Below are 26,292 nucleotides of genomic sequence, written 5' to 3'. Positions count from 1 at the left end.
TATATTCTCTGTCCATGTTTTAATTCATCAAAATGCATGTGGGCATAACTGCCTTGCAAAGTACCTTCCATTCTCCCAGATTTGTAGTATGCCAGCAGCTCCTAAACTTGTACTGGAGGCTCCCCAGCCAGGTAGTTTTTCAGGATATCCACAATGAATATTCATGAGAGGAATTTGCATGTCCTGGAGGCAATGCATGCAAATCTCTCTCATGAATATTCATTGTGGATATCCTGAAAACCTGACTGGCTGGAGAGCCCCCAAGACAGATTTGGGAACCACTGCACTATGTCATTATTATTATTGTTACTATTACTACTGCTGCTGCTACTAATAATCATCATAATAAAAGATTTATATACTATCAGTTTATAAAAACTATAGAAGCAGGGTAGAATTTGAAAACCCTTTCATCCAATCACATCCCCCCACCTTCCATCAGTCGAAAACAGACTCCTATATATACAAAACATACTAAAACTCATCCTTACCCCTCAACCCCTATCCCAAATAAACACCACATAAAAGTACAATGAATATCCCCATTACCTATCCTTTTCTATCCATGAAACACAAACTGTCATCTACTGCATGGACCTTACCAAGCCTTGTTCCTGATAAATTGTTTTATCTAGTTTCCATGTACATTCCTGCTTGATGTTGAACAGCCTCTTAAAACACACACAAACAGCAGATGGTTGAATTAACGGAAAATTAATGAGCAGCTGAGTGCTGAGAAATATTATTTCTTCAATTACATGAATTTCCAGTTTTAGGTTAAGTTGCCACTAGGGCCCACAGGACCCAGGCTAGCTGCCAGATATACCGAGGGTATTTTTACAACATGGCACTATGGGTAGATACCTACAGAGGTGCTATTTTATAAAGACAAATAGGTGCCTACTTGTCTTTAGAAAATACTAGCATATGCGGCAGGAAATGCACCTCGAATGTAGGTGTGATCACTTACACCTGCTTAATTTCTGGTGTAAAGGAGGATGCACCCCCCCCCCCCCCCTTTAATTCTATTCACATTTGTTGGAAGCAGGATACTGGGCTAGATGAACCATTGGTCTGACACAGTATGGCTATTCTTATCTTCACACAATTTCACGCTTAGTATGCGAATATTACCACCTAACAATTTATTAATTAGCTGCTAATTGGTCAAACAATTATTGTTATAACTGGTTACTTGGCGCTAATTAGAAGGAATGTATGAAACTGCCCAATCTATAACACGCAATGTGGACCTGGAAAGGGTATAGGTGGGTCAGAGATGTGCACATGTTATACAATACTAGTAAAAAAAGGCCCGTTTCTGACACAAATGAAACGGGCGCTAGCAAGGTTTTCCTCGGTGTGTGTATGTTTGAGAGAGTGTGTGTGAGAGTGATTGTGTGAGAGAGAGAGAGAGAGAGAGAGAGAGAGAGAGAGAGAGAGAGTGAATGTGTGTGTGTGACAGAGAGAGAGTCAGTGTGGGTGCGAGTGTGTGTGTGTGTGAGAATGAGAGTGTGTGCAAGTGTGTGAATGTGACACAGTGTGAGACAGAGTGTGTGGTGGACAGTGTATGAGAGACATTGTGTGTGCGCCAGAGATACCCCCCCCCCCTCTGTGTGGTCGCAGGACCCCTCCCCCCCTTCTGGTCCCCCTCTCTCCCTTCTGGTCCCCCTCTCCCCCTCATCTCAGGATCCCCCCTTTTCCCCTCTAGTCTCAGGACCCCTCTCCCTCCTCCTTCTCCTCTGTCAGGACTCTGGATCCCCTCCCCTCTGGCCTCAGGACAGATGACGTCCCATTGCAATGTTGGTGGCGCAGTAATCGGCCTCTGCCATGCCTCCCCAAAGTCGCTGCCCCTCACCCCCCCCAAGTTGCCACTCCTCTTCTCACTTTTGACGTCACTGCCCCTGGAGAAGAACCCCGGAGGAGCTCACTGCGTAGTGATATGAGAGGTGAGAGGAGGAGCGGATGCACAGCTGACAGCTGATGGCTGCCTGCGGTGCCCACTTCCTTTTTAAAACCATTTTTGCAGGATTTTTTTTTGTTTTGTTTCGGACAGAGAGGGGGGGGGGGGGTAGCGGCGTTGAGCTGATGTAGGACGGGGGGGGGGGGGGGGGGTGAGCGGCGGCAACCTGTTGGGGGGGGGGGGGAGCAGTGGTTGGTGTGACCTGGGGGGGAGGGGGTGGAGGGTGGAGCAGTGGCTGTTGCGACCTATTGGGGGAGGGAGAAAGCAAGCTGTGGCTCTGACTACAGTTGACTGAGCCCTACAGGTTCTTTAGGTGCTGCATGAAACCAGGAGCAAACCCTAGGTCATTTCAATTAATTAAGGGGCCCTTTTATTAAGTCGTGTAAGCGTCTACACACGCCCAATGTGCGTCAGAATGGAGTTACCGCCCGACTACCACATGGCTCTTGTGGTAATTTCATTTTAGGCGCACGTCCAATACGCACGTCTGAAATATATTTTTTATTTTTGGATGTGCGCCAAGTGGCATTTGGCATGCGTAGGTCATTACCGCCTGGTTACCACGCGAGTCTTTGCCGCTAGGTCAATGGCTGGTGGTAAGGTCTCAGACCCAAAATGGCGCGTGAATTTTCATTTTGCCACATGTCGATTTTCGGCAAAAACTAAAATAAAAAAAGGAGTGTTTTTACAGGTGCGCTAAAATATGGATCGGTGCGAGCCCAAAACCCGCGCCTACACTACCATAAGCCATTTTTCAGCATGCCTTTGTAAAAGGACCCCTTAAGAATTATTATTATGTAGTATCTTGCTGTACAATAATAATCCAATGAAACAAATGCTGTTGATTTAAATGAGCATTTAACACAAAGTTCTCTTTTAAGGTAAAAAAAACAAAAACGGAACTTCTGCACACAATCCTAAAAAATAGAAATCACCACTCTCCTCTTTTCCATTTATAATGGATCAAATATGGCAACCCCCCACTTCAGTACTAATCAAAATAATATACAAATACTTCAAGTCTTATCAAACAACTGTATTTTATTTTTTATGATACAATTATAATTCTTGGGAGGAAGCATTTTCATAATTTCAATCATCTTTTTCACATGCAAGCATACATTTTTAAACCATGATCCAAAATGTGGGATCTACCTGAGTTTTTATATGTTTAGCTTTCCAGTTATCTTTCTTTTTATACAATGAACTGTACCACAGCTTAGCTTGCACCCACAAAGCACCAATTTGGTCATTGCAAATGGAATGAGATCACTCAGAATTTCATTTACATATTCAAAGTTTATCTTCTGGATCTTCTTCCAACTGAGGATTATTTGCTTGAGAAGAAAGAAAGGCCTCCCAGGTAGCAAGGCACTAAATAAGAGGAAATAACGTTAAGCATTAGCAAGGCAGTAGTGAATAGGTTGGCAGACACAGCAACATTCCAAACTGTTAATTAGTTGCTTCCCATTCCATTCACAGTGAGATAAAAACAAAGTACAGTAGGAATTGTGCCCTATTGTTGCCTTAGCTTGAAAATAAAGCAGCCTTAAATTAAAGATGAAACTATAACAGTAAAAAGGATGATTATGGTCCATTTTTTTCTCCTCTCATCTTATCCTGTTGCTTTCTATCCTCATTTGCTCAGGGAAGTAGAACCTCCTTCCTACCTGCCTGTGTCCTCACATCTTTCATCCTTGGTCTCATCATCACTTTTTCCCTCCCTGGACCATACTGTGCTATTACAGCCATCTTCTTCCCTCCTCCCTTCCACATAGGGCTGAATCAACCACAGCCACTGCTTCATCTTAAGACCCTTCACTCTGCTACTATGAGACAAAACCTTTTTTGAAACACAAAAGTCATCTTACAACGATAATTGGCAATTATCAGCACTGATTAGCTTGTGAACTAATTAAGTTATATGCACTGTTACGAAATATGTTTTAATTTCCATGCGAAAATCTTGGCATGATATATAGAATCCCAGGATAACATTTTTAAAGGCAAGCATGCTAACAAATGTGCCCTAATGAATGCACATGCCTATATCATAGCATGTCCAGCCCCAGACAACCCACTACACAAAATGAAACCTGCAGTAAAATAACACGTACAAACAGTGTTAGTACATAATAATGTAGTAGTGTATATTAGCAGGGTCAGCTCAGCCTATCATTACTTATAATCAACAAGTTAAGAGGTTACAGGCTCAGGGGTAATCTAAGGAAACACTTTCACAGAAAGGGTAGTGGATGCGTGGATTCGCCTCCTGGTGGAGATGAGGACTGTGTCTGAATTTAAGAAAGCATGAGACAGACACGTGGGATCTCTTAGGGAAAGGAGGAGATAGTGATTACCGTGGATGGGAAGACTGGATGGGCCCTTTGGCTCTTACATGCAGTCATGTTTCTATGTTTCTAATAAGTGTTTTGGGACAGTCCATATGCTACCTAACACCACCGTTTTTCTCAGGCTAGATATGAAGAAATTAGGGTTGCGTTTCAATTACAATTATAATCATGATTAACTGCACGATTAAAGGTATGTTATTTAATTATTTTTTCCCCACTGCAGTTCCTTGTGACCCTGGACAAGCTACTTAACCCTCCGGTGCTCAGAGTCACAAGAAACTGCAGTGGGGAAAAATAATTAAATAACATACCTTTAAATTGCGTGATTAATAACAAATTTTAATCAACCCTAAAAAATTAAAGAATAAAAAGTAATGGAAAGATAAGAAACAAAAAATACAAACTGAAAAATTACAAATTAAAGAATCTAAAACAGCATGCAGAATAGCTATAAACAGCCTTACTTCAGAAAAGCAGGCATAGAAAAAATAATACATAATTTAAAAGTTACTGAGTGTTTTTTCATATTTCAGTTTATCTCCTTCATATCAAACCATGCTCAGAGATATAATGATCCCTATAAATAACTATCTTCTAGTATAACAAATTTAAGTCTTGTCTTCGGAACAGTTCTTATGTATTGTTCATACATTATACTTTAAATAACCTACGCAATAAAACTAAAGGCAGAAACTTCTAGATCATTTGACCTTCTTCTGACCTTTTTCAGAATGTAAAATATATTTATCTGGGCTTCCAAAATGTTCTTTTTACAATAATGACCTTACTTCATGAAAACCAGGAAAGCCTCTTCCACCTCACTTTTAAAACATGTTGGCTATCGTTTGATCTTCTTTTAACCTTTTTAATGCATGCAATATTTTTTTCCTCTGGACCTCCAGAACGGTCTTCTTTTTAAAATAATGACCACACCTCATACAAACCAAGGAAGTTTGGTGGTATCATTACAGCTTTTTATTACTACAATACAGAGAGGGGCATAATCGAACGGGGCGCACAAGTTTTCCTGAGGACGTCCCGGCGAAGGGGCAGGGAAACCTGTATTATCGAAACAAGATGGGCGTCCATCTTTCGTTTCGATAATATGGTCGGGGACACCCAAATCTCAACATTTAGGTCGACCTTAGAGATGGTCGTCCCCGGTTTTTGGCGATAACAGAAACCGAGGACGCCCATCTCAGAAACAACCAAATGCAAGCCCTTTGGTTGTGGGAGAAGTCGGCATTCGTACTGCACTGGTCCCCCTCACATGCCAGGACACCAACCGGGCACCCTAGGGGGCACTGCAGTGGACTTCAGAAATTGCTCCCAGGTGCATAGCTCCCTTACCTTGGGTGCTGAGCCCCCCAACCCCCAAAAACCCACTCCCCACAACTGTACACCACTACCATGTCCTTCTATGTTAAATTGTACAGCGCTGCGTAACCCTAGTAGCGCTTTAGAAATGTCAAGTAGTAGTAGCAGTAGTAGTACCATAGCCCTAAGGGGTGAAGGGGGGCACCTACACGTGGGTACAGTGGGTTTCTAGTAGGTTTTGAAGGGCTCACATTTACCACCACAAGTGTAACAGGTAGGGGGGATGGGCCTGGGTCCGCCTGCCTTAAGTGCACTGCACCCACTAAAACTGTTCCAGGGACCTGCATACTGCTGTCAGGGAGCTGGGTATGACATTTGAGGCTGGCATAGAGGCTGGTAAAAAATATTTTAAAAGTTGTTTTTTTAGGGTGGGAGAGGGGTTAGTGACCACTGAGGGAGTAAGGGGAGGTCATCCCCGATTCCCTCCGGTGGCCATCTGGTCAGTTTGGGCACCTTTTTGAGGCTTGGTCGCAAGAAAAAATAGACCAAGTCAGCCAAGTGCTCGTCAGGGACGCCCTTCTTTTCTCCATTATCGGCCGAGGACGCCCATGTGTTAAGCACGCCCCAGTCCCGCCTTCGCTAAGCTTCCGACACGCCCCCAGGAACTTTGGTCGTCCCCGTGACAGAAAGCAGTTGGGGACGCCCAAAATCGGCTTTTGATCATTCTGATTTGGGCGACCCTGGGAGAAGGAAGCCCATCTCCTGATTTGTGTCGAAAGATGGGCGCCCTTCTCTTTCGAAAATAAGCCAGAGAGTGTCTAAAAGTAAATAAACCCTCATAGATTGAGCACAACCACAGAGTTTTGCATAATGATCTTATTCACTGTATCACTGAAGTCAAACCAGATAAACATGTCCTGAACCATACCTATTTCTATTGGGCTTTCTATCACACTATAAACCATAAAATTCTACTGATTTGTCACTCTCGTATCAGCCATCCATCTCTATCATCTACTCAGCTCTCCCTGTTTCCCATTTAACTTATCTCTTCCTCTTCGAGTGAGACTGTCACTGGAATGCGTTTGTACTTATATATTGATATTTCTCAACATTTGCTTATTTCCGATCTGAAGAAGGGTTACCTATGAAAGCTAATCAAAAGATGTATTAAGTTAGTCCAATCAACAAGGTATCATCTTATTTTCTTTTCTAGGTTTTGATTTATTTCAATTTATTACCTTTAAAAGTGTACTAACAGGGCTACCACACCACTTTACTCTCCTAACATCAAAGTCCTGTGCTTGTGAATTCTGTGCTTTGCCTCCTCCAGTCTTTTCACTACTCTGCTAACATATCCCCCCTCCCCCATGTCCTACTACTACTTTTTACAGCTTTTAAAGCAAACACTAGCATACTATTGTAATGCAACCAGTAATTTACTTGCATTTGGCAAGCTCAGCTTATCTGGTATTGACCCAATGAAGAATGTAGCCACAAATGGATTAGTTCAGTAAAAATGACTTTTCTTGTAAAGTAAAATTTTGCAAGTACACTGATTTGCAAACATCATGGCACTTTGTCTTACCTTTGCATTAAAATCTGGCCATTAAAGTTCAAACCTTTCTAATTAGATTTATATCATTATTATATTGCTATTATAGTCCTCTGCATCCAAGCAACTATTCGAACTTCTGACATACTGTGCTAACCCCCCCCCCCCCCGACACTAAGATCATTATTTAAAGTCATGAAAGTAGATAGCAGTACACCTGAATAATTTTGAATTTGTATTTAATTACCTGCCCTTTCTAAACCCAAGGTTAAGGTGAGTTACATTTACATTCCCTTCCTAAAACAGCTTTACAATTTAAGAGCTAGATTTACTAATGTGTATTATCACGTTAATGCACCTTAATGTAAAATATATGCTTAGGTCCCCATTTACTACATTACATTAAGGTTTTGCACCTAATGCACTTTAACTGCAAAAGTTGGGGGGCATGTTAGAGACATTCTGAGTGCTTTGGGGAAGACAGCCAAGCAGTTAGCATAGAGAAGTTGTTGCTATCACAGGGGAATGACATGGTAGATAATATGTGATGCAGTTAGCTACACTTTTGTTAACCAGTCTGCAAAGGCTATTACCATGTGCTAACTGAAGGCTGAGTCCCCATCCATTCCATACCCCTTAATGGAGATTTCTGTGTTCACTATTTAAAGCAGGGATTGGAATGTGCTACCAGTTAATGTTTTCTGCTTTGGTGTGTGTGAAATGCTACACCAAACATGTAACCTGGCTTTAGTAAAAAGGCCCCTCTGACAATCAAGGGATTTGCCGTTACCCACTGCTGAAACAATTCTACCTGTAGAGAATCCAAGATCTCTTTGCTTCTAGGCGACCGTACAGAAGGGACGCCCCAATTGATGTCCGGCATGTTAAAATTACCTATCAGTAGTACTTCCCCTTTTCTAGCTATTTTGTGGATATCTTCAATTAAGTCTCTGTCCATTTCTTCTGACTGTGAGGTGACCTATATATTACACCAATGTAAATACATTTTCTTTTCCCGCGTACCAGTTTAACCCACAGCGCTTCTTCCTTACCCCATATGTCCTGCAGTTTTGTCACTTTATCTTAACATATAATGCCACTCCTCCATCCTTCGTTCCAACCCTGTCCTTCCTGAATAGATTATAGACAGGTATAACTATATCCCAGTCATGGCTCTCCGTGAACCATGTCTCTGTGACCACCACTAAATCCAAGTCAGTTTCTATCCCCTCTAGATCTAGACAGGGGTCACCCACCAAGATGGAGAAACTGGATTCGCTACGAGAGGGATAATGCAACAACAGAGGAGTAGCATGATCAACAGGACTCTTCCAAAAAGGCAAGGAGACGTAGTGTAGAAAAATATAAGTGCCAGTGATTCAGCTAGTTGCTGTATCAATGAAAGTTCTCTAGCAAGTCTGATGAAGGAATTTTCAGTTCAAGATTAAACTTTCAAATTCCCCTGGAATATAACTTTTGTAAATCAATCTAAATATTCCCTATAACAAAAGCAACCTTGTAACCACAATGCAGTTTGAAAAGCTTCTCTTCTATCAGAGCTAGGCAGGAAGGGAAAGAGACTTCACAAAACAAATTAATTAAGCAGTAAGCAATAAATTAAATAAGCCTTAAATTAAAGAAAATATCAGGTATCTAAACCTCTAGCCAAAGGTTGAAAATAGCAGGTATCTAAACCTCTAGCCAAAAGTTGACAATTTAGAATAAAAAAATCAGATTTTACTTACCTGAAAAGGACAGGTACAAATCAAGGTAAGGTATACACAAAAAGTAGCACATATGAGTTTATCTTCTTGGGCAGACTCGATGGACCTTGCAGGTCTTTTTCTGCCGTCATCTGCTATGTTACTATGTTACTAGTGACTGGTGGACATAAATGATGCAGTGCAGAAAAGATAACTTTGAATCGATGAACGGTAGGTGAACGACAAACTGAGTTCTGCTATGACAGCAAGTGATTTCTTTGACTGGGTGACCAAACAGTTGGACTTGGGAGGCGCGCTAGATGTGGTGTACTTGGATTTTAGCAAAGCCTTTGACATGGTTCCGTGCAGGCAACTGATAAATAAACTGAGTGCCCTTGGTATGGGACCTAAAGTGACTGACTGGGTTAAAAATTGGTTAAATGGAAGGAGACAGAGGGTAGTGGTAAATGGAGTTTACTCTGAGGAAAGGAATGTTATCAGTGGTGTACCTCAGGGGTCGGTGACATTGCGGAAGGGCTGTCTGATAAGGTTTGTCTCTTTGCAGATGATACCAAACTCTGTAATAAGGTTGACACCCTAGAGGGTGTGGATGACATGAGGAAGGATCTAGTGAAGCTTAAAGAACGGTCCGATAATTGGCAACTAAGATTTAATACTAAGAAATGAAGGGTTATGCACTTGGGTTACAAGAATCCAGGGAAATGGCACAATATATATTTTTTTATTTTATTTGTTACATTTGTATCCCACCTTTTCCCACTTATTAGCAGGTTCAAAGTGGCTTACATAGTTCCGGAGAGGTGGTTACAGACTCCGGTGTGAACAAATACAGTATAGGGGTACTATTACAGTGACAAGTACAGTAAAGAAGTATCAGTAAATAGGTTGGGGTGATTCAGACAAAATGTTAGGATGTGATCATGCGTCGGGGTTGAAAACTGTCTGTTTCCTGATTAAAATGCCATATTTCATATATAGGGGGTGAAGCGCTTCTGTGTATGAAAGAAGAGCGGAACTTGGGGGTAATTGTGTCTGATGACCTTAAGGTCTCCAAACAGGTAGAAAAAAGTGACGGTCAAAGCCAGAAGGATGCTTGGCTGCATAAGGCGACGGATGACCAGCAGGGAAAAAAAAAGAGGTGATAGTGTCCTGACTGACTGGGTGAGGCCCCATAAGAGTACTGTGTGCAATTCTGGAGACTGCACCTACAGAAGGATGGAGTCAGTACAGAGGGTGGCTACAAAATTTGTAAGCGGTCTCGGTCATAAAACACATCGGGACAGACTTAGGAACCTCAACATGTATAAGGTGGAAGAGAGGCAGGAGAGAGGGGGATACGATAGAGATGTTGAAATACATAATATATAGGAAGTGAGCCTTTTTCAAATGAAGGAAAACTCTGGAATGAGGGGGCATACGATGAAGTTAACAGGAAACAGACCGAGGAGGAATCTAAGAAAATACTCTTTACAGAAAGGGTGGTAGATGCATGGAATGGCTGGCCCTTATCTGCCGTCATGTTCTGCACCACTTATGATTTTATAAACTTCTATCATAGTAGTGCCATAGAAATGATAAGTAGTACTAGTAGTATTGTACTCAGATTGAAAGCATATTTTGTATTATATGAATGTTTTAATATGTTCCCTTTTAAGATGTTTCACTTGTATTGTGCTGACATTGTGAGCATCATATCTATATAAAAACAAATGTTCTATCACACTACCTATTACGGTGCATCATTAGTATTCTTCTGACATTTACCACATCTTTTTAAAAATGAATGTTCTACAGTGCTGTTAACTTGTATACTATTGCTATTACTAGGATTTAATTTACCTAGTTTGAGCTTTACCACATTGTTCTGTGCATTACTACTTTTATTATACTATTGTTATTCTGTTAATACAATGTAACTTATTTCAAGTTATGGTTATTAAAATATTTTCAATATGGATTTTATTGGTTTAATTTCTTTTTTTTTTTATTTAATGGTTGTCTTTTATTTTCCTCTATTTTGTTTCTTTTCCCCTTTTCTTTGGCGGCCAAATACTTGTACTATGTGCAGTGGATTGTTGCTTATAAATGACCAGAAGACAAGTTACTCTGGATTCAGTGGATGGAATGAGACCCTGATGCAGGTTGAACGCCAACACATTTTAGGCTGAAAGAACATTTGTATAAAAGGGCTGCTGGATGCTGATCTGGAGAGATTTATTTTATTTAAAAAATGTTCTTAATCTGTTATTTGTATGTAAATGAAGTCAGTGCTTTAGTGATGCTAGTTCAACATTGCTTTTTGGTTTGGGACATGTCCTATGATGGGCAGGATAGAAAATGCTGAATAAACTTAATAAACAGAAATAAAACCAAACATAGAAAAAAATAAGATGATACCTTTTTTATTGGACTAATCTAATACATTTTTTGATTAGCTTTCAAAGGTAACCCTTCTTCTTCAGATCAGAAATAAGCAAATGTTGGCAAACATCAGTATATATATAAGTGAAACACAAACGCATTTCAATGACAGTCTCACAGGAAGAGGGTGGGGTAGGTTAGGTGAGAAACAGGGGTAGATGGATGGTAGATAAGAGGGTGACAAAGCAGTAGAATTTTATGGTTTACTAGAGAAAAAGGCCTGTTTCTGTTAGAAATGAAACGGGCGCTAGCAAGGTAATCTGATTTTGCCATGAATGTTTTTAATGGAAGTGATTTTAGATATTTCCTGTGATGCTAATGAATAATTTCCCAGATTGTTTTATGACTAATCTGATCCATGACAATGAGATGTATTTTTTTGTGTTATGTATTTCTGTTGTTTTCATTCTGTGTGTTTGTGAGTGAGTTGGTATGTATTGGCTGAGAGCAATTGCGTTGTTGGCAGCACCGTGATTCTTATTTGTGTATCCGCTGATCTGAAAGCACTGAAAGGGGCATTATGCAAGTTAATTTGCGAGTTACCTGTATGTAAGTATGTGTGTGTGTGGGAGTCAGAATTGATTGAATGAGAAACAGTGTGTGTATGAGAGAGAGTGTGTGTGTTACTGTGAAACAATGAGTGTGTGTGTGTGTGTAAGACATACTTTGTGATAGTTAGAGAGAGAGAGAGAAAGAGTGATCAATGTTTTATTCATCTTATGTATTTCCTGTCACACTTGTCTGTAAAGTGCTGTCTGTCAACTCTCAGTCTCAATGGATAGTTACTGCAATGTGTGGTACTGTAGAAAAGTGGCACAGTCCAATTGTGTGGTTCACAGCACTGTGCTTGTTATCTGTGTGTCCGCTTATGTAAAACCAATGAAAGGGGCATTATGAAAGTGCATCTGTGATTGACCTGTATGCAAGTATGTGTGTGTGGGAGTGTGTATGAACATAGAGAGAGTGTGTGTCCATCTATCCATGTGCTGTATCAGTGTGTGTGTGTGGGTCATAGAGTGTGTGTGTTTGTGTGAGAGAGAGTTTGTTTTAGATAGATTGAGAGATACTGTGTGTGTCTTAGAGATAGACATACAGCAAGTGTGTGTGACAAAGTAATAGACAGTGTGTATGTGGGATACAGAGTGAGATTCAGTGTGTGTGTGACAGTGAGTTTGTGAGATACATTGATAGTCTGATTGTGACTGAGAGTGTGTGTGAGATGGAGAGCGTGCCTCACAGATCCAGTGTATGTGTGACAGTGAGTGACTGTGTGAGAGACAGTGAGAGAGTGATTGAGCATGATTGAGTGTGGCCATCCATCCCTATCCTGCAATCTTCCTGTTTGCCCTGTCCAAGACATCCATGTGCTGTATCAGTGTGTGTGTGTGTGTGTGTGTGAGTCAGAGTGTCTGTGTGTGTGAGAGTTTGTTTTAGACAGCTAGAAACAGGCCTTTTTCTCTAGTAAGTTAATATATTATAAAGAGTACCCTGTATGGAAGAAACATACTTCCTACATTCATACATGAACATGCGCCCTATCTAGTGCTATATACGTTATAAGAATTCAAATAGCAAAAGGAAGTTTTGACAAAACACATTGCTCAAAATATCACGGACTTACGAATGGTTCAGAGAGAGGATGCAAGGGTCACTTCGCCTTCTGTGCAAGGATTATTTGCAGAAGACTCACCTTCCCACTTCCTGATCGCGTGGCCCGGATACAACAATCAAACTGCCGTCCGAGGCAGTCAAGCCTCCAGCCAGCCTCTGGTCCGAAACGTTGCCAGACCCGTTGCAGCTTTTTGTGCGGAAGAGGCAGCCGCGGTGGATCTTTAAGGAACCCTTCCTACAACAGCTGCCAGCACCACCAGCACTTGATTTGCTACTGCACAACCATCGTTCCTCGTCCCATGGGTCTTTTGTGCTCTGCAGCTCCAGGGCCCCCAACTGCAGCTCTAGGCTGGGCCCAGGATGTAGCGCACAGCGGTGCCGGGCACAGAGCCCAGCCTCGACCTCTTCCCCACGTAACACCTTGCAGAAAACCATCAGCTGCGGCTGAGAGCCGTGGGCCCGGCCCAGGAAGAAAAACGCATGAGCGAGCAGCACATTAGTGTGCACGTCACCATGACGTCAAGGGCAGCCATGCGTGATGTATCGGGGGGTGGGGGGTGGGACTGCTGAACTGGGAGGGGATGGAGATGGTGGTGCGAACTCGTTGTGCCCGTGCTTGAGACGCGTCACGTTTCCCAGGATCTCCTGACGTCAGGCAAGCAGGCTTCTACTGAGGGAGAGTAATGTCAGGAGATGGTTACGAAAGTAGTGAGATATTGGAATGTTGCAGGAGCAAATTATTATATTAGATAATAGGCTGGAAAACCCATTTGTTAAGTCCTATCTTGTGGGTGTCAAAATATTTAATCATTTTGACATTAAAGGTCTTACATTCCTGGATTGTCTTAAAGTTTCCTTTTAGTATTCTCACCATAAAATCATTGATGCAGTGTTCTGGTTTTGTAAAGTGCTGTCCCACAGAGAACATCCTTGTTGGCATTGGCATTTTTCATATGATGTCCATGTAGATTAAATCTCATCTATAGCACCTGGCTTGTTTCTCCAATATAGCACCCTTCTTCACATTTTTTAAATTGAATGATATATACCACATTTGAAGATAGGTATGTGAAGGATTCCTTTATGTTGAATGTTTTTCCTTTGTGGATGCCTGGGATCCTGTGAAAAGTGTTGGTACAGTTTGCAGCTAGATATACTGCAAGGATGTGCCACTCTCTTCTTTTTGAGTCACTATTGGGACCATGCTTTTCACTAGTTTGTGTTTTAAGTTGGGTGGCTGTTGGAAGGGAATATCTCTTTCAGTAGTTCATCCTCCTGGAGTAGTGGCTGTAGATCTTTTATGATTCTTCTCAATTTTTCTAGCTCTGGGTTGTATGTTACTACAAGGGGGATTCTCTCTGTGGCTTTCTTTTCCTTGTACTGCAATAGGTTTTCCCTGGGTATTTTAAGGGTGGAGGCAACATTCTTGGAGATTATTTTGGGGTTGTAGCCTTTTTGTTTGAAGGATTCAGTCAGGATTTTGAGGTGTTTATCTCTGTCTCTTAGGTCAGAGCAGACATGATGGTATCTTGTAGCTTCACTGTGAATAATATATTTTTTTGTGTGAAGGGTGGAAGCTGGAATTGTGAAAGTAACTGCATCTGTCTGTAAGTTTCCTGTACTAAAGCCATTGCTGATGGAAACTGTGGTGTCCAAAAATACTGACTTTTTCTGGGGAGTAGTCAATTTTGAATTTGATTGTAGGATGGTATGTATTGTAAGAACTGTGAAATTGTTTTAGAGTTTCTTCCCCCTCAGTCCAAACCATGGAAATGTCATCATTATACTGGTAGTATTTTAGGGGTTTAGTCTAATATGATTTCAAAAATGTCTCTCTCTGTTCTGCCAAGAAGAGGTTAACATATTGGGGTGCCATTCTGGTGCCCATGATCTGCAGATAGATGTCATTGTTAAAGCGGAAATAGTTGTGAGTTAGAATAAATGTGATTAATTTTGTAATAGTTTCCAGTGAGTACTGGTTGTCCAGGGTGAATGTTTTTAGGAGTTTATCACATGCAGTTATGCCATCTGCATAGGGAATGTTGCTGTATAGTGATTCTACATCCATTGTGACCAGAAGGGCACCTGGCGGTAACTGCTTGAGGTTTTTTTTTTAATTTGTTCAGAAAGTCTGTGGTGTCTTGTATAAAGCTGTTTGTCTTGTGCACAAAAGGTTTAAGAATCCCCTCTATAAGTCCAGATATTTCCTCTAAGTGTGCCAATACCAGATATGATTGGTCTGCCAGGGTTTCTAGGTTTGTGGATTTTGGGTAGCATGCACCCACAGAAGGATGGGTTTGGTATGAGTATTTTTTTTTATATGTGGCTGTACTTGCTTTGAAAGTGTTTTGATAAGATTTTTCAGCTGTTTTGTATAATCCTGCGTGGGTTCCTTAGTTAGTTTCCTGTAGTATATGTTGCCTGAGAGCTGTCAGTGTCCTTCTTCAATATATTTTTGTATGTCCATAATCACTACAGAGCCTCCTTTGTCTGCAGGTTTGATGACAATATTTTGGTTATTTTGTACAGTTTTTATGGTCGCTTTTTCTGGTGGAGAAAGGTTGTACAGCATTTCCTTTTCTTTGCTGTAAAGTTGTGATTTCACCCTATGCCTGAAACTTTCTATGTAGTTGTCTAATTTATTGTTTTGTCCATCATATGGGGTGAAATATGTTTTCTTTTGTTTAAAATTGTATTCCATTCTGTTGGGAGTCTCTTTTTTTGTGGATATGTACCTCAAGCAAAGTTTTCTAAATAATTCTTCCAGATCTGAGTATAGTTGGATTTCATCATTATTCTGTCTGCACTGTGGCCTCCAAAATGGCTTTAAATATTGCTCACCCTATGTGCTGTTAAAGGTACCTTCATAGTGCCATTCTGTGCAAACTTTTACTCGTTGCAGCGGAGGTTTTCCGGGATCAGGACGGAACTTGAAACTACACATATTTTTACTCAGAAAACATACATACACAAATTAGCTGGTGAACAGTGTATGGGTAGTATTCCTGGGTAATTTTCAAAATAAAAGTGTCCGTGTACATTTTGAAAATCTTGCAAAATCCACAGATTAAAAGGTACACTCCACCTTTCACCAATGTGAGCAGTTATAAAATTATTCCCTCTAGAAAACAGAATCCTAGGATAAGAGCACTACAGGATGCAATAAGAGGCAAGGAGATGGCATTTTCGTTAGAAATCTGGACAGTTCTGATGCTTCAATAAGTCTATTTACTAAGCTGTGTCATAGCTAACATAGATGATCCATAGGACTTAAAATGCAACTGTGCTAAAAATACTGCAATCACATTATTTTGTAATTCTGTTGTCAACTACATTATTCAAATAGCATCGTAATGAGCTCATTATTGATCATTACAGTATTTAGGTGGTTGCACTAAATTAGGCATGGCTGTATTGCACTGCTAAATTTAGCTACAGTTCCAGAAGCACAGTTAACTATTAGCATGCCTACAAGGTCATCATGCTAACAGATAATTTCTGGGCTTCCATTCTCCACACCACAACAGCAAAGACCCTCAGATCCACACTATAGAAGCGCCAGACTTCCCAAAGCGCCTCCTCCCCCACTCTCCAGAATTAGAGAAACAGGATGATGAGAAGGAGAGCAGCTGTACTTCATAAATAATTTGTTCACTATATTGGGTGTTAAAACCTGATGTACCACCAGTGTTAAACACAGCAGCTAGCTCATGTTACCATGCTCATTTTAATACTGGTTATTACAGAGATCCTTTCAAGAATGCTTTAAATGCCACCTGCTGGACATAAACATTTTTCTGCCTCAAAAACAATATTTGCACACACAGACCCAATACAATATAGTTTCCAAGAGTTTTCCTTGTATTTGAAATTATTTGAATAAAAGTAAAGTTAAACCCCTCACAATATTACAGATAATGTCCACATTTTTCAGAGAGGAAAAGGCACCAGTAAGTAACCTAAGTCTTATATATTGGGTAAGATAGGTAAACTAAAATAAAACAGGAAAAGGACACACCCATGGATATATATATATATATATATATATATATATATATATATATATATATATATATATATGACTAGTCTTGTGAGTTAGCTCTGTATTAAACAAATACTCATCCATGGCACATTAATAAATCTCAGTATAAATCCAAATAGATGGAAAAAGGAAATCAAAACACAGTAACAATACTAACTAAATATTGTATCAACTAGAGCAGAGATGGATCAATAGACTACAGACCATTGAACCGCTGGGGCTTAACACTATTACTGAGTGGCAGGCAATATTCTGAAGTTCCGGTATGAGTGTTAAAAGAGGAACTTCCAGATCAGCGGGTTACTGATCTCTATAGTTGGGGACACCATTGCTTATATATGGAGATAGTGTATTAGAGTCAATTGCAAGTTATTTTCATTTTTATTTTATGCTGTTTCGGTGACTTTATATATATATATTTTTTTTTCTGTCTAATGTTCTTATATCTATCCATATTTGGTGTTTCTTCAGGCTTAAATGTTTTTTTTCATTTTCAGGTGACATTATGGGCATTTATAAGAAATGCTGATCAGCAGTCTTGTGTTTTTCCTGTCCATATTACATATTGTACAGTTTTTGCTCCAGATGAAACCTTTGTAGCAAAATGGACAGCTCCATTGAGCATTGAGATTGTCCCATAAGTGCCTATGGTCATTGTACCTTGTGTTACTATCTCAATTGAGAAAAAGTAAAAAAAAATAAAAAAATTAAGAGTAATTGTGATTGTAATTGAGCACTATATATTAGTAATGTGATTGTAATTGAGCACTATATATAAGAATTTATGCTCTATATGGGTTTATGTGAATAATATAACTAAGGGGTTTTTGGACCGATAATGGTGGTATATAACTGTAAGGTTCTTCCATGGTTTCCTCATTGAGATCCAAAAGAGCCACTGAGATCCCTTTCCCCTAATATAAATCAAGTGCCTTAGCCATAAATGTGGTGATAAGTTTTTGGCAGATTGCTCAAAGGAATCTTAAGAGTTAGCATTAATAAATCTTAGCACTAGTTCCCAAACTTTATGAAATAAAGAACTGATCAGTTCTCTCAGCCATAATTTTCTAATTTGATTATGTCACACAAACCATACTTCACCAATAAAGGATTAAAACGTTCTAGCTGGCCATAGTAATTTACATATGCTGCTGCATGGAGAAAGAGTCCAATGTTTGCTAGCTCAATTTTATATGCTGCTTGGTATTAACCAGACAGGTAAAACACTGAATCACTCCTGTGGTTTATGTTAAGCCCCTGACAGGGTGAAACATGGCCATGTTAGGCGGTTAGAGGAACAGCATATGTTTTATTAATCTGTGTTGAATACATTTTGTTTTATTGCATTACATGGGTCTGCTCCTTCACTTTTTTGTGCTATTCATAATGGGTATCCTAAAAACCTGACCGGCTAGGTGTGTGTCCCGAGGACTGGGTTGACAATGCCTACACTAATCCAGTGATAAGGTAGCATTAAACCCTTCTACTATACTTTCATTGTATCCAACACAACTAAATGGGAAGGAGAAGCAACTATTACACAGACCTTTATGCTATTCAATGTGGAGGGGAATTTTCGAAATTACGTCTAAGTCTGACTTTGGACGTTTTGCAAAAAACGTCCAAAATCTGAATAGAAAAGAAGGTCATTTAAAAAAAAAGAAATACATCTATTTTTTCCCCGAAAATACTGTTTTGAACAAGGTTTTGTGATTTGGATGTTTTGTTTTTTGGTTCATTTTAAAAAAAAAACAACTTCTCCCACCCACCCCCTTTTTCAGCTCAGTGTCTCGGCAGCCATTTTAAAAATAAGGCGGTGCCACCTGTGACACAGAAGAGCAAAGGGAGACGGAGGCGGTGGCAGAGGGCAGGAAAGAGTGGGATTCTTTCCTGCCCCCCGCAGCAGCAGAGGCCACTACATCACAAAGGTAGGTCTTCTTGGGAGGGCTGTAGTGTAGTACAGGGTAAGCATGACAGTTTCTGGCGCCCCTCGAATGTTGGCGCCCCCTGCCATGCATACCCTGCTTACTGCGTTCCACTGGCCTTGCCAATAATGAAACAGCTATGTGGCCATTATGGGGGGGGGGGGGGGGAGCACTTACCGCCACCTTAATGGCTCTCACACTAATCTGACAGTAATCAAGCAGCATGTGACACTGCCCCATTACATCCGGGTAACCCCCCTCCCCCAGCGGAAACATTTTTTCAATAATTCCGCTAGTGCTGAACGTGGAACTACCGTCAGCACCTGTGTTGGGCTGGTGATAGTTCCAGGTTGCCACGTGGCAACCCTTTAGTAAAATGCCCCTAAGAGTGGTGCATGCAAGTTACCGGTCCTTACACACAAGCCTCAAGTGATGCCTTCTATTTTTTTGTGTGGGTGTGCACCTTTTTTTTTTTTTTTTAATGAAATAGCTGTTCCTGCTAGATGTGCTAGCAAACTCATGTGTATTTACCGATGTCCTTATTATATTCTATCTCTGTTTTGTACACCATCCACATTCCACATAAGATTCGTAATGGTTAACACTCAGAAAAAAGACCTTAACTGCTGAGGGATGTATAATAAACAACAGATTCTTAAATAACAACATTTGTTTTCACATAAATACGTTTGTTTTCAAGGCCTTTCTAAAACATAGGTAGGATGGAATTTATCTTAGCTCACAGTGCAAAGCATTCCAGATTCTTGCACCTTGAAATGGCAACACACACTTATAAACAGAATTTAATCGGACATTTCTAAGTGAAGGGTATCCTATTTGTAAAGTTCATAAATACAAGAATTATGTCTACAAGGAAGAACAACAGGTAATTTGGTAACTCCCCCTGAATTTTGACCATGCATATTTTATAAAAAGGTCCACACTCATGAGTTTTGTAAAATACACATGGATTTATAACCTCCTGATTTGGATGTCCTAATTTTTATCTATAACTCAAATCTTTAAAATAGCGAAAGCAATTCGTTTTATTTAGTTTTAATGAGGACTTGAAGTGTGGTGCGATATTTGCTTTATGCTTCTGCCTCAGAGTGAGCTTTTTGATCTTCCAGTTCTTACCTAGACATTCTATGCAAACAAGACTTCTACTGTTTCAAACTCTATAGAAGTAAATGGCAAGTCAGCTCTTTGAGTTTATATGAAAAACCTATTTGCACTCTAACAATATTCTTTATATTCTGCCATCCCCTAGATGAAAAATATATTTTTTCTTTTACTTTAATCTTTATTGAATTTCACAAAATACATTCAAAAATATTCCTTGAAATAAGAACAATAAGTGGACACTATACAATAATACTAATAATTAAATCACAATAATAAAAAGAAAAAAAATATTAAATGCTGCTCATTACTCCAGTCCCCAATAATTAGAGGAGGAGAAAAGAGTTCAAACAATTTAAGGAAAAAGAAACAAACAATCTCTAAACAAATTATCCCCTGGAGAGCAGATATAAATTTAAATACTTTCAGAGAACGTGTCTAATGTATTAAGGCAATTGCTCAGAGGATGCCAGCAGCCAGTCTGTCCCTGCATCACAGTTTTATTACTAAGAAAAATCACAAGTTGAGAGGGTTCAAAGAAAATAAATGTCTCCTTATTATACTTTTTAACACATTTACAAGGAAATTTTAACAAAAAGTTAGCACCAATGGCCACTACTCAAGGTTTCATTAAAAAAAAAACTACTTGCAATATTTTTGAGTAGCCACATCAGAAAAAATTTTTTAACTTTCAAAGTACAGACAATAGATTTCCTGTGCCTGAAATACAGACACACAATCCAATCATGATCATAGTAACTACCAAAGTTGATGGAATGACCAACTCTTCTTTAGATGACTCAAAAAATGCAAATTCAAACTGTCTTGTAAAATTACCCCTTTTCTCCTAAATTACACTATTCTATCCTGTCTACCCTCTTTTATCCTAGTCATATATTATCTACCTCAACTTATACACATACACTAAGCAGCTCGACTTTATGTTGTTTTACTACTGTTTTATTGAAAATTCTATTCTTAACTTTGTATTTCAAATTACTATGTAAGCCGCATTGAGCCTGCATTGTGTGGGAAAGCGCAGGGTACAAATGTAAGTTGGTCAGGCCCATCTACAGTCTCTTTCTTCTTAAAAGGAGGCAAATAACATCTGTGGAAACAGGTGACATCTGCGTATCTGATTCTCACAATTTACTTCCAGTTTGGTTTGTCCCTTAACCAACCCGATCACACTAGAGTCCAAGCATTACAGCGTGGTAGATAAAAGTTTCAGAAAAATTTGAAACTTAAGTTAGTCAAGATTCAAAATTATCTACGTTTTGTTCCAACACCAGAATCTTTTCCGCTTGTGTAACCATCTGTGATGTTACAGTATGGCCCAGTGAAACAATCGTCTTCCATAATTCCTCCAGAGTAAAAATGGCAGGTCTTACAGGTTCAAAAGTAATATGTGGCTCTGATATATACCAGGGTTCAAAAAGCTGTCTGCTTCCATCAGAACACTTGTGGTGTCTAAAACGACAGAGGCACTGCCCCTGTCTGGCGTTTGCCTTCCAAAACCACAGGACTCGGTACTTTCGATGATGCAGGAGTAGTGGAGCCACTGCCAAGAGCGCCAACAACAGATGCTCTACTCAGCTCCAGAGCTCTCTGTTGCTTCAAGGCAGGGTTGTCTGGTGGTTCTCCCTCCTTGGGGGATAACGAGATGCTACTTCCCAGTAGAGGCAAGGGCGACTGTTCACCTTTCATCTGCTCGCAGATGGACTGCCCCAGACGATAAAATGTGTACGGTAAATTGGGGAAGCAGGTTTTCTCAGCCTTCTCTTAGGCATTTTGAAGTGAGTTAACAGCTTCGTTCACAACTCCACTCTAGGGTGCCATCTTGACTCCTCAAAAAAAATTTTTAATCAAGCAAATGTATCTACATTTTTAAAAATAATCCACAGAATTTATAATTCTATAAATTTTCTGCCTTACGAACAGCGCACGCAGCGCATCTGACGGCAACTTTTTCCCAAACACAGTCTTTTTAAAGACTACAACGTTACGTCTGAACGATTATTTTCAACGTTATTTTGTAATATTTTGTCCCAGAGACTCCTGATGCAGGCCTGACGGCCGAAACACGACGTTGTGTCGAGTCTTCAAATTTATCAATAAAATTGTTTATTATTCAACATCCTCCAGTTTCTGGCATCCTTGGTCGCTCTCCCACTTTTTATGTAACATTGTCTTTACCGTGGGGTGTTTGAGTTCTCCGCTTTTCTGGTGGATCTTCTCCGATATTTTATTGACTGACGTTTGAAATGTGGCGACTAGAATTAAATATCATGTTCAAATTCTGTGACACAACCATGATGATTTTATTAAAGAAACTGCATGTAAATTGGAAGAAATTGACAGTAAATTTATAGTCGGCTAAACGAATAAAATCTCTGGAACCTCAAATTTTTATGCTGTAAGCTATTAGAGTAGCATGAACAAAAGCATGGCTTGAGTTTACATTTTAAATTAGAGGCACTTAAGAATTTATTAAAAGTGAAGAACTTTTTTTTTTTTTTTTTTTTAACTTTCCTGTGACTCATTTGTTGTCCCTAGAAATCTTGAGTAAATATCTTAAGGAAGTCTTGGTTATTTTCAATACTGATAATACCACGATATCAAAATGTTACTACTTGTCAAAAAGTGTTCTGGCAGGTGAGATTAGGGTTGTTTCATAAAATTTCCCTGCCAATTCTGGACTTGAAGAGTTTTTTTTTTTTGGAAGACTCCCAAGATGATATTCCAAGTTCAAGATATTCCACTCATATATTTGTGTCTAAAAGTAATGAGTTGATTATATTGAGCTGCTTTTTTGTAGCTATGAACAGTCCTTTTGTTTTGCTGTTAATTTACCAGCTTTTTCCTTATATATGATTGGGGTGTAAATTTCAAAATTATAATAATTATAATTTAAAATGAAACTCAATACTGAGCAGTCTTGGGGGTGGGGGGTTGCATCAGCACAGAAGGGGAAACGTAGCCTGCAAGTGAACATTTTTACTACGAGTTTGGTATACAAAGTCAGGTATATATGATTTTTTCCAATTTTATGCAAAACAATAACAGCTAATACTGAACACTAGAAGAGGAGTCCAATGGTTACAGCAGTAGTCTAGCCTAGTGGTTACAGAACCTCACAGACAACCAGGGAAGCCAGGCTTCAAACCCCACTGGCTTATCCTTCTGAAATTGGACAAGTCAGTTAACCCTCCATTACTCTCAGGTACAAAATCATACTGTAAACCTTCTGGGGACATGGAAATACCGAGCGTTCCAGAATGTAACTCGTCTTGAGCTACTACTGAAAAGGTGTGAACTAGATCCAAATAAATATAAACTAAACTATATCATCATCATCATATTGTATATGCTGACAAAAAGCCTCATACTTTTACCTCCTCATAGTAGTTGATATTTATCTCAGCCATATTAGTAAAGGCTGATTTGAAATCACTTCGCATATTCTGTTTCCATCTGTCCCAGTCAGATTTCAGAGCATTATTAGCACATTCTACTTTATCTTCAAGTATTCCGATTGCTTCATGAAGCTGAAAAGATATATAAATAAAACATAATACAGTAAGTCCATTAGCTTATATCATTAATTATGCAACAAACAGCAATACCTGTTTACAAATTAAAGTCTCTTATTTCTGTGTAGACTAGTGTGCTAAGACAATTGTCTAATGGAGGAAAAGATATTTTTTATATATCCAATATTTTACCCTGTAAATGCAAGTGTGGCATTTACAATAAAAATGGCATCTTCTTCCATTTAAGAGTGCAAATGTCATGGAATGGGGGATGTCTCAATAACAGTAATACTACAAATGTCTAAAGAACAAATATATATCTCAAACATAAGATTAACATATGAAGTCAGATGAAAGATATAAAAGGGTCATTTTACTGAGGTGAATTGAAAAATGGGTTGCGCTAGTGTAGGTGCATGTTTTGCACACGCAGATTCATTTTTCAGCATGCCTGTAAAACATTTTTGCAGAAAATGGACGTGCGGCAAAATTAAAATTGGCGCATGTTCATTAGGGTCTGAGGCCTTAATGCCAGTCACTGACTTAGCGGTAAGGTCTCTCACGTTAACCATGCGGTAATCACCTACACGCATCAAGTCGTACTTACTGCCTGCCCTAGCATAACAACTTGAAAGTTTAGGTACATAAGATCATAAGGTTTGCCATACTGGGACAGACTGAAGGTCCAATAAGCCCAGCATCCTGTTTCCAACAGTGGCCAATTCAGGTCCCAAGTACCTGGCAAAATCCCAAAAGAATAAAATAGATTTTACGCAGCTTATCCTAGAAACGAGCAGTACATTTTCCCAAGCCCATCTTGATAATCTCTTACGGACTTTTCTTTTAGGAAATTATCCAAACTTTTTAAAATCCTGCTAAGCTGCCTTTACCACATTCTCTGGCCACAAATTCCAGAGTTTAATTACATGTTGAGTGAATAAATATTTTCTCCAATTCGTTATAAATAGCTTCATTGTGTGCCTCCTAGACTTGCACTTTTGGAAAGAGCAAACAATTCACGTTTACTCATTCCACTCAACTCAGGGGTCTGCGGTAGTGTAGGTGCATGTTTTGGCCGCATGCAGTATCATTTTTCAGTGCACGAACAACAAAATGAAAATTGGTGCGCATCCATTTTGGATCTGACATCGTACCGCCAGCCATTGAATTAGCGGTAAGGTCTCATATGTTAACCGGGTGGTAATGGTCAACGCGCGTACAAATACCGATTACCACCCACGTGCCAGAAAATAAAAATATTTTCTGACACGCATATCAGATATGAGTCAGAAATGAAATGACCGCCCGGGTCATGTGGTGGCCAGGTGGTAACTTGGAATTGGTGTGTGTTGGGTGCGCGAAGGTGCTTACGCAGCTTAGTAAAAGGGCCCCTCAGTATTTTATAGACCTCTGTCATATCTCCCCCTCAGCTGTCTCTTCTCCAAGCTAAAGAGCCCCAGCCGCTTTAGCCTTTCCTCAGAGGGAAGTCATCCCATCCCCTTTATCATTTTTGTCGCCAATTTCTATGCCATTTCTAATACCACTATATCTTTTTTGAGATGCTGTAACCAGGGCAACACACAGTATTCGAGGTGTGGTCACACCATGGAGTGATACAAAGGAATTATAATATTCTCAGTTTTGTTTTCCACTCTTTTCCTAATAATTCCTAACATTCTATTTGCTTTCTTAGCCGCAGCAGCACACTGGCCACTGTTGGAAACAGGATGCTGGGCTCGGTGTGCTGCTGCGGCTAAGAAAGCAAATAGAATGTTAGGTATTATTAGGAAAGGAAAGGAAAACAAAAATGAGGATGTTATAATGCCCTTGTATCGCTCCATGGTGCGACCGCACCTCGAATATTGTGTTCAATTCTGGTCGCCGCATCTCAAAAAAGATATAGTGGAATTAGAAAAGGTGCAGAAAAGGGCGACAAAAATGATAAAGGGGATGGGACGACTTCCCTATGAGGAAAGGCTAAAGCAGCTAGGGGTCTTCAGCTTGGAGAAAAGGCGGCTAAGGGGAGATATGATTGAGGTCTATAAAATAATGAGTGGAGTGGAACGGGTAGATGTGAAGTGTCTGTTTACGCTTTCCAAAAATACTAGGACTAGGGGGCATGCAATGAAGCTACTACGCAGTAAATTTAAAACGAATCGGAGAAAACTTTTCTTCACTCAACGTGTAATTAAACTCAAATTCGTTGCCAGAAAATGTGGTAAAGGCAGTTAGCTTAGCTGAGTTTAAAAAAGGTTTGGGTGGCTTCATAAAGGAAAAGTCCATAGACCACTATTAAATGGACTAGGGGAAAATCCACAATTTCTGGGATAAGCAGTATAAAATGTTTAGTACTTTTTTGGGATCTTGCCAGGTATTTGTGACCTGGATTGGCCACTGTTGGAAACAGGATGCTGGGCTTGATGGACCTTTGGTCTTTCCCAGTATGGCAATACTTATGTACTTATGTATGTACTTATCTTCACTTCATTGCCAGAATGGGCATGTAGTTTGTGGAAGAACATCGGCAGAAAGACTGAATGGTCAAGATAGACTACCTTCAGAAAGAACTTAGGGCGAGTGCAGAGAACTACTCTGTTATGATGAAACCTTGTATAAGGTGGATCAGCTACTAGGGCCTGGAACTTGGAGTTCACTGACTCTGCAAGCTGAAGTGACCATCTAAGGCCTTCCAGGTCAGGAACATCAGATGGCAGAAATCATGTGG

At 39.8% G+C, this 26,292-nt stretch overlaps 1 protein-coding gene across 1 annotated transcript in view; it reads right to left on the bottom strand.

The window, feature by feature from the left end:
• Positions 1 to 2,984: 2,984 nt before the first annotated feature.
• SNX7 (sorting nexin 7) overlaps positions 2,985 to 26,292 on the bottom strand; it is an 89,101-nt gene continuing 65,793 nt past the window's right edge. The window contains exons 8-9 of the mRNA XM_030206739.1: positions 23,430 to 23,582; positions 2,985 to 3,337 (exon numbers count right to left, since the gene is read on the bottom strand). Of these exons, the coding sequence (XP_030062599.1) occupies positions 3,257 to 3,337; positions 23,430 to 23,582 (234 nt within the window). The 3' untranslated portion in view covers positions 2,985 to 3,256. The remainder of the gene's footprint in view (positions 3,338 to 23,429; positions 23,583 to 26,292) is intronic.

Source organism: Microcaecilia unicolor, chromosome 6 (assembly GCF_901765095.1).
Source record: "Microcaecilia unicolor chromosome 6, aMicUni1.1, whole genome shotgun sequence".
NCBI lineage: Eukaryota > Metazoa > Chordata > Amphibia > Gymnophiona > Siphonopidae > Microcaecilia > Microcaecilia unicolor.
This window is presented reverse-complemented; position numbering and strand designations above follow the sequence as displayed.